The sequence below is a fragment of the Cervus canadensis genome, chromosome 18, assembly GCF_019320065.1.
Source record: "Cervus canadensis isolate Bull #8, Minnesota chromosome 18, ASM1932006v1, whole genome shotgun sequence".
Classification (NCBI taxonomy): domain Eukaryota; kingdom Metazoa; phylum Chordata; class Mammalia; order Artiodactyla; family Cervidae; genus Cervus; species Cervus canadensis.
In genome coordinates this window covers 10968256-10976986 of record NC_057403.1, presented here as the reverse complement: position 1 = coordinate 10976986, position 8731 = coordinate 10968256, and the positions used below count along the sequence as shown (strand labels likewise).

The window sequence follows — 8731 nt, the reverse complement described above, 5'->3', positions numbered from 1 at the left end:
CCTCATGAGAAAGAAGACTGTTGGGTTAGGAGACCTTGTGTGCAAGAGCAGAGTGAGGAGAACCAGCACTCAAGCCATTTGAGGTCCTCTTGGTTTTACAACACAGCACTGTAGTACCAGCCTTAATTTTAGGCCTTATACCACAACCTGGCAAAAACACCCTGAGTACGCTTTGCCAATTCAGACACGATTGAATAGTTCCAGGGATGTCTCATGATTCCCTGAGCTGCAGCAGCCCCAAATCTTTCTATGGAGTCCTCACTAGTCGGGGCAGTTCCTTGCCTCAGACTTTGCCATTCAGAACACATCTGGTCTAAGACACATGTGACCCTCTCCACTCATGGGCTGCACTCTCAGCCATCACAACTTTCTTCTATTCACCCAACCCACATTGAAAGTTCAATCCCATTTAATGGAACACTCCAGCCCTCATGACTCTCATAATAACCAGGTTTGCCCTAGACTTTAGTCTCCAGGCTGAAAGAAGCACCCCAGATCCTAAGTACTCACAGAATCCTGGTAAGTGCTTGAAATGGTGAATAAGCACCAGCCCCAGTCTGAGTGACATCTTCAATAATCTTTTGTTTCTGCATTCACACATCCATCTAATGCCTATTCTTCCCTTGGAAGCCTAGCCATCTGCCAGACTATCCTGTCCCTGACACATTCCTTTTGAGGCCACTTACCTGCCTCAGTGTGTTTGTAAAGCCCCAAACCAGGCACTCATACAAAAAACCTAGTGCACAGTCTCCACCACCCCCTGTCTGCCCCCCTAATAGCTTTACCACCATAATCTGAAGTTTGTTGCTGTTTTTGTTCAGTCACTAAGTCCTGCCTGACTCTTTGCGACCCCATGAACTGCAGCATGCCAGGCTTCCCTGTCCTTCACTATCTCCCAGAGTTTGCTCAAACTCATGTCCATCGAGTTGGTGATGCCATCCAACCATCTTATCCTCTGTCACCCGCTTCTCCTCCCATGACAGAACAGAAGGTAATCTGGAGTATTTTGTCCCTCACCAAATGTACATACACTGGAAACTGACTTTATGCTTTGGGGTCAATGCATTTGAATGGAAATAAGATAAAGTTTATTAGCTCATGCTAACAGTGGGCATGTTTTATGTTTGAAAGACTCTACAAATAATCTTTTTTATCTGTAGCCTTGACGTGGGTTGCTAATGCTAAGTTGCGTCAGTCGTGTCCGACTCTGTGTGACCCCATAGACGGTAGCCTACCAGGCTCCGCCGTCCCTGGGATTCTCCAAGCAAGAACCCTGGAGTGGGTTGCCATTTCCTTCTCCAATGCAGGAAAGTGAAAAGTGAAAGTGAAGTCGCTCAGTCATGTCTGACTCAGCGACCCCATGGACTGCAGCCTACCAGGCTCCTCCGTCCATGGGATTTTCCAGGCAAGGGTACTGGAGTGGGGTGCCATTGCCTTCTCCGTGACGGGGGTTGGTTGACGCCAAAAAATAGTATTTTTGGCCTCTGGGAGCATGCTTAGCTTCACCGAGTCTGAAACATGTCTCCAAACACTTGGGTGATCAGCTGCAGAGAGCACTTGGCAGAAATGCAATCATGATCCCTTTAAACAGGGGGCGAAGCTCACCTGTATGTGCCACTTCCCAAACTCCCCTCCTGGCCACCTTTGCAAGAAGCCCAGTCCCCGCTCTCTGGGGAATCTATGGGGACTACATTACCCACAATGTTCAGAGTCGAGCGGCAGCAATGCTACCCAATGAGAGCTTAGAAAGAGGAGGCCGCGTAACGTGAGGGAGGAACTTCCTGCTTCTTCCGCTTGGGGGCCATGTTAGCTGTTCGCGGTTTTGTTTAACCGGTGTGAAAGGTTGGGGAATTCTGGGCCAATCCTGAGGTGACGGAATTGAAGAAGTCCGAGAGAGAGTTTCTGTCCCCGCTGCACAGAGGCGGGTCTCAGGCTCGACGCCGCCGCCGGGGGTGCCCCATCCCAGGCCTCGGATCGGGACCGCCGCGCCCGTCTACTCTCTCCTGTCCTGGCCCCGCTCCGCCCCCCAGAGTCCGATGGCAGCGGCAGCGGCAGCGGCGAAGAACCCGCTTCAGGTAAACGCTGGTCCTCCGAGCCCTGACCCCACCAGATATTAAAAACCTAGGGTCTAGGACGTGAGGCGGTCGTGGGTGGGACCCTGTTTCTGATAGTGTGATGGCGCGTGGGAGAGGGTGACAGGCAGAGGGACACCTGTTAAAAGGGCGAACCGAGCGCTGCGGCACCGAGACTGAATGGGTACCAGCGTCCCAGTCTTCAGGGCCAAGCAGGGGTATCGGGAGGCCTGAGCCCATCGAACCCCGCCATAGACTCATCCCTCAAGAGTTGGCGATTTCCACATTTCCTACGGCTACAGAGGCACTTTTTTTGGAGCCAGCACGCCAAGTGCTGTTGGGAGGGTGTCCCATTTCCTCACTGGCGCTGACCGCCAGCCACATGTTCTCTGGATTGTGGTTTCTTGAGATCTTTTGCTGCCTTGTCCCCAGTTTGGGATCTGGAAGCCTTGGAGAAACCCCACGGCCAGGGTTATATGAAGGGACTTTTGTTTCTGACAGCCATCATAAACAGGTATGAAAGGTCTTGAGTCTTCGTTGTGCGTGCAGGATTTTAGTTGTGGCACGAGGAATCTTTAGTTGCAGCATGCAGACTCTTAGTTGTGACTTGTGGGATCTAGTTTCCTGACCAGGGATTTTACCCCCGGTCCACTGCATTGGGAGCTTGGAGTCTTAGCCTGTGGACCACCAGAGAAGTCCCACGTTGTATTTTCTGATGTGAAGGATGAGGGAGTAAAACAGGATTCAGGTATACTTCTTGCGCATTGTTTTGTTTTGAGCAGGTATGATAATGGGAGCTCTGATGAGGAAGTTGGTAACAGGAGTAATATTCTCCAGAGATATTAGAAACTTCCAAGATGTTTCTGAGAGCATTAGGTGGTGGCATTAATTGAGCAGCTAAATACACAAGTCTAGAAGTCTGGGGTGTGGGACAGTGAGGAGGTGGTGATTATAGTCATGTTGCTGTTTGATCCAATCTCATAGATTATGCATACCTGAAAAGGGAATATCCTTGATGACACCAGGGTCCTGGAATTGGGACTTATGTGACCTGGGCCACATAAGTGGAATATCCAGGCACGAGTGTGTGGATCCCTCTATGCCAGGTCAACAACTTTGATACCTACCTACCCACCTCTTCCTGTAGATGACTGGTTCCAGTGATAAGTGGGACCATTTGAAGACGGTGGCATTAGTGGTGCCAGGGCCTGATTTCTTCTCTGAAATGGAGAGTTTGGGAGGGTGGATGTATGTGGGGGGGGGCGGGCAGTGGGGGGTGGGAGGGAGTGGATAGTTGTTCTTGAGAAGGAGGCTATTTATGATTTCATCTGTCCTCATCTTGCCAGGTCAGTGTGACCTTTGAGGATGTGGCTGTGTACTTCTCCTGGGAGGAATGGGGTCTCCTTGATGATGCTCAGAGATGCCTGTACCACAGCGTGATGCTGGAAAACTTGTCACTTGTAATCTCCTTGGGTAAGACTGTCAAACTCATCTCTCCTTGAACTGTCTCTGCCCTTTTTTTTCCCAGGAGCATTCTGTCCTCACATCAGGACCCTGGACACTGCTTCCTTCCCCAGTTCCCTGGGTTGGTGCTGTGGTTGGTTGGGCTGAGATTTGTGCACTGTGTTCTCCTTCCTTTAGCATATCCAACACTAGCCTTCCTGTCAACTTGCACTCTTATTATTATTATTTTTTTAAATTCTTTTCATTATTCTTTTCCATTATGGTTTATCATAGATTTTGAATTCCTTGGTTCTTGTGTCATCAGAATGCCATGTATTTGATCATTGAGAGGGTGGAATTGGGTTGGAGAGCCCACAGAGTTTCACAGGATGTATATGAATCAAGCAAGATGGCTCAGATGGAGCCTGGCCCTGCATCGTAGCACATAAGAGACATGATGACAGTGCTGTATTCAAACTGCAACAGAAACCTATTGTCTTTGACTAGAGTTTTGATTCCAGTGGCCACACTTCATTTGTGTCTTTCCTTCTTCCCCTTTCTTGATACTTTGCTGATTCATGACTTCTTTTGTCACTTATACTGTTACTTCCAACCTGTGGTTAACCTCACATTTCTGGACTTCTCTCTCACCTGTTTTTCTTACCACTGCATCTACAGTGCTTTCCATATTGGCCTCTGTGTATTGTTTCATGAGGTGTGCACACATTCTTAAATAGTCCTGCAACACCAGGTGCCCTATACAGTTGTATTTTCTTGGGTCTTGACACAGCTTTTTTAAAATTATTATTTAATTTTTATTCTTTTGAGTGTGTGTATGTGACACAGCCTTTTTATACAGTGTTCATGTGTCACCAAAAGACAAGTTCCTTTTGAAAGTTGGTTGTTGAGGAATGAATTGCAGACCCTGTCTCTCTGCTTTGTGTCCACCACATGGTTGTGCCCTTCACCTTATAAGGTCTCTCCCATTCTCTGATCTTGATAGCCCAGTAGTGCTAAGCAGCCCCATCCTCAACCAGAACCAACTCTTTGTTCCTGCAAACAATCGCATGGAGAGGTTCTTGGGTTTATCACACTGAACTTGTGTAGCAGTTACCGCCTCCCACCAAAGTCAGTGTGCACTTCACCAGCATTACTTGTTTTCAGGTTGTTGGCATGGAGCAGAGGATGAAGAGGCAACTTCTGAACAGAACATTTCTGTACGTGGACTGTCACAGGTCAGGATTCCCAAAGCAGGCATGTTCTCCCAGAAGGCCCATTTTTGTGAGCTATGTGACCTGGACTTGGGAGACATTTTGCACTTGACTGAGCATCAGAAGCAGAAACTGTATGATATTGGGGCATGGGAGAAACACTTGTATTTCAGTGTAAAACATCAGCATCGCAAGCAGCACATTGAAGAGAAATGCCTCAAAAGCAGGATGGGCAAAGCCTCATTTATGAACAACTGCAGATTTTTTGTGTTGGAGAAGTCAGTTTCCTGTGGGGAGTCCACACACACCAGGGATAAGTCAAACAGGAGAACTGAGTGTGGAGCAGCCTTTCACAGGGGGAAAACTCGTTACAGCCCTGGAGAATGCACTGAAGACTTCAGTTGCAGACATATACTTTCTCAGCACCAGAGAGTCCCCACTAGAGAAAAATGCTACACGTGCAGTGAATGTGGGAAATCTTTTAGCAAAAGCTACAGCCTCAATGACCATTGGAGAGTTCATACAGGAGAAAAGCCTTATGAGTGTGGGGAATGTGGGAAATCCTTTAGACAGAGCTCTAGCCTCATTCAGCATCGGAGAGTTCACACTGGAGCAAGACCTCACGAGTGTGATGAATGTGGAAAATTATTTAGCAACAAATCCAACCTCATTAAACATCGGAGAATTCATACTGGAGAAAGGCCGTATGAGTGTAGTGAATGTGGGAAATCCTTTAGTGAAAGCTCTGCACTCCTTCAACACCGGAGTGTTCACACTGGAGAAAGGCCTTATGAGTGCAGTGAATGTGGAAAATTCTTTACCTACCATTCCAGTCTCATAAAACACCAGAGAGTTCACTCTGGATCAAGGCCCTATGAGTGCAATGAATGTGGAAAATCCTTTACCCAAAACTCTAGCCTCATTGAACACCGTAGAGTTCATAGTGGAGAAAGGCCTTACAAGTGCAGCGAATGTGGGAAATCTTTTAGCCAAAGCTCTGCACTTCTGCAGCATCGGAGAGTTCACACTGGAGAAAGGCCTTATGAGTGCAGTGAATGTGGGAAATTCTTTACTTACAGCTCCAGTCTCTTAAAACACCAGAGAGTTCACACGGGATCAAGGCCTTATGAGTGTAGTGAATGTGGGAAATCTTTTACTCAAAACTCCAGCCTCATTAAACACAGGAGAATTCATACTGGAGAAAGGCCTTATGAGTGTAGTGAATGTGGGAAATCTTTTAGCCATAGCTCTAGCCTTATTAAACACCGAAGAGTTCACACTTGTTAAAGGCCTGATAAGTGCAGTGAGTTTGGGAAATCGTTTACTCATAAGTCCAGCTTCAGTGACCACTACAATGTTTACATCGGAGAAACGCTTTGTGCGTATTTGCATGTGGGAAATTAATCTTTAGGCTCCTAAAACAGAATAATGTCACGTTGGATGAACGCCTTGTGAGTATGGCAGACATGGGAAATCATGTAGCTTAAGTCTAGCTTCAGTATGCTCCAGAGAATTCAGTGGAGAAAGGCCTTATAAGTTCAGCAAATGTGAGAAAGCCTTCAGCTGAAGAACGTATCTCACTGGATACCACAAATTTCAAATGGGATAACTACCTTCAATGTGCAGGTATATATGATTTCTTTGTTGAGTGCAACAACACTGGAGGAGAGCCCTTATGAAGATGCCATTTGCCTGTTTTGAACCTCATTCATCCAAACATCCACTTAATTTCAGGTATGTGGGAACTGTGTTGCAGTTTTTAACCTGTCCAGAACCCGTGCCAGATTGATGTCACTGCCAGTTCTGTAGCAAAAATCATATCACCCCTAACCACCAGGCAGATTTCTATTGTGTGCAGCATTCACCCAGCCTAGTGTGTTCAGGGAAGGAAAGCCCAGTGCTGACCCATTTGTGGGATGATTCATGAGCAGCTTGAGCACTTAAGTCTTTGCCAGTTTTTTTCCCTCCATGAGTTAAGACATGGACCTTACCCAGTTTTGGCCTAAAGGACTCTGCTGGTGATTTGAAAAGATGGGCTACACTTTTCAAGGATATTATTGGTTTCATTAGACTCTAGTGATGGGATTTTCCAGCCTCCAAGACATCAAACCGGGGAAGTCAGCCTTCCCTTGCTCTTGTTTGTAGAATAGTAAAGGTCTTACTGTTTAAGCCACCATTTATCTTAGCAGTTCCTTCACTGTATGGGGTGGTTTGTTGTTAATTGGGTTTGCTAGCCTAAAGAAATGAAATGCTCTGGTGAGGATCCCAAATTGTGTGCCTCAGTGGAGACGGTATGATGGCAGAATATGCCTCTCCAATTGTGGCCTAGGTTGTATTGCTGCTCAAAGCCTTCAACAAAAAATTGTAGGGCTTTTGGTCCTAATTTATAAATTGTATGCCATGCTATTTTTCAGGTTCAGAGTTCAAACTGAGGAAGGGGCTGTTTCTGATTGCTGTGACTACTCTCAGTGCTTCTGAGAGCAACATAAATTTGTTCTCTTGTTCACAGGCGATACTGCATCTTGCTCAGCACTGTTGAAGGAAATCTGTTCCCCAAGTTCTGCAGTGGAGCCCTGTGCCTTGATGTCCTGAATTCTGTAGAGTAACATCACTGATTTTAAGATTATAGAAACACTGGATTAGTGAAGGAGACTGCAGCATACTGATTAGAATGTGCGTCTTTCAAAAGGTCACTCAAAATGTTTAGTCACTATGGCTTTGGGGGATAAGCAGGTATGGAAATTCTCAGGACTTCCGAAATCTTTTATCTGTATAACTTAGGGCCTTGTCAAGGAAAATAATATAAAGGTTTTGTGGATTCCTCTGGCCTTTCTGGGCTGTTCACCTAAGGCCATTGTTGTGCCTTAGAACAAGGATAGAGAGGAGAGAGCTCCTTAGTCAGCTCTGTGAGATTTGTGACCCATCCAGTATCCATGTTGAATGAAGTTTCCACTTCAAAAATTGCTCACAAAAATTGCTCACCTGTTTTTGCTGCCACTGAGGCAAGTACTGAACCTGTCCGTTGAGTCAGTATGGTTGCCAAACCTGATGTTCTAAATGAGGAAATCCTGTCTCTATTTAAACTATACAATTTGGTGATTTTTTACATTTATGTAAGTCCATGAAACCATCAAACAATCATGATAGTTTCGGTCACCCCATACTTACCTTGAATCTCTTTGTCCTCCAAGCAGCCATTAATTTGCTTTTCATTATAACAGATTAGTTTGCATTTTCTAGAATTTTATATAATTGAAATCATGAAGTGTTTAGTCTTTTTTTTTTCCTTTGGGTACCCTTATATGACATGTTTATTTTGCAATTCATCAGTGGTGCTTATATGAGTAGTTCTTTTATATTATTGAGAATTATGTTCTATCACTGTACCACAATTTATTTATTCATCTGTTTATGGATATTATTTCTAGTTTTGGCTGTTACAAATAAAAGCCATATAGAAATTGGATATAGTTCTTCATATTGAATCGTTTCCTTTCTCTCATGCTGATACCTCAAAATGCAATACCTGAATAAGAGTGTAGGTGAATATATAACTTTTCCAGAAACACCAAATTGTCTTTTAAAATGATTGCTCCCTTTTGTATTCCTGCCTGCAGTGTGAGTTCCAGTTCTCTTATATCCTTGCTAAAGTGAATATGATTTGCTTTTAAAAATTTGACTGTTTGATTAAATGTATATAGCATTAGAGCACTGTGGTTTTAGTTTCATTTCCCTTATATTTCATAATGTTGAGCATAGTTGGTATATAGGAGATACAGAAGAAGGGTCAACATATTAAACAGTTCAAAAGACTCAATAAGCCAAATCTGGATCATGGCAAATTCTAATGAACAAATGGCAAGTGAATAATATGATTAAAAGAAAATGGTAAGTGGGGGATTTCCCTAGCCATCCAGTGGCTAAGACTCGGCACTTCCACTGCTTGGGGTATGTGTTCAATCCTGGTTGGGGAACTAAGATTCCCACCAGCTGCATGGCCTGGCC

General features: G+C 45.1%; 1 protein-coding gene across 1 annotated transcript; it reads left to right on the top strand.

Annotated features, from left to right (window-relative positions):
* Positions 1 to 1402: 1402 nt before the first annotated feature.
* Positions 1403 to 8199, top strand: LOC122420720 (zinc finger protein 154-like). Its single transcript, XM_043436120.1, is given in 4 exon segments — positions 1403 to 2075; positions 3419 to 3545; positions 4680 to 6007; positions 6009 to 8199. Coding segments are annotated over 4 exon segments (1623 nt in total). The 5' UTR covers positions 1403 to 2036; the 3' UTR covers positions 6138 to 8199.
* The last annotated feature ends 532 nt before the right edge of the window (positions 8200 to 8731 follow it).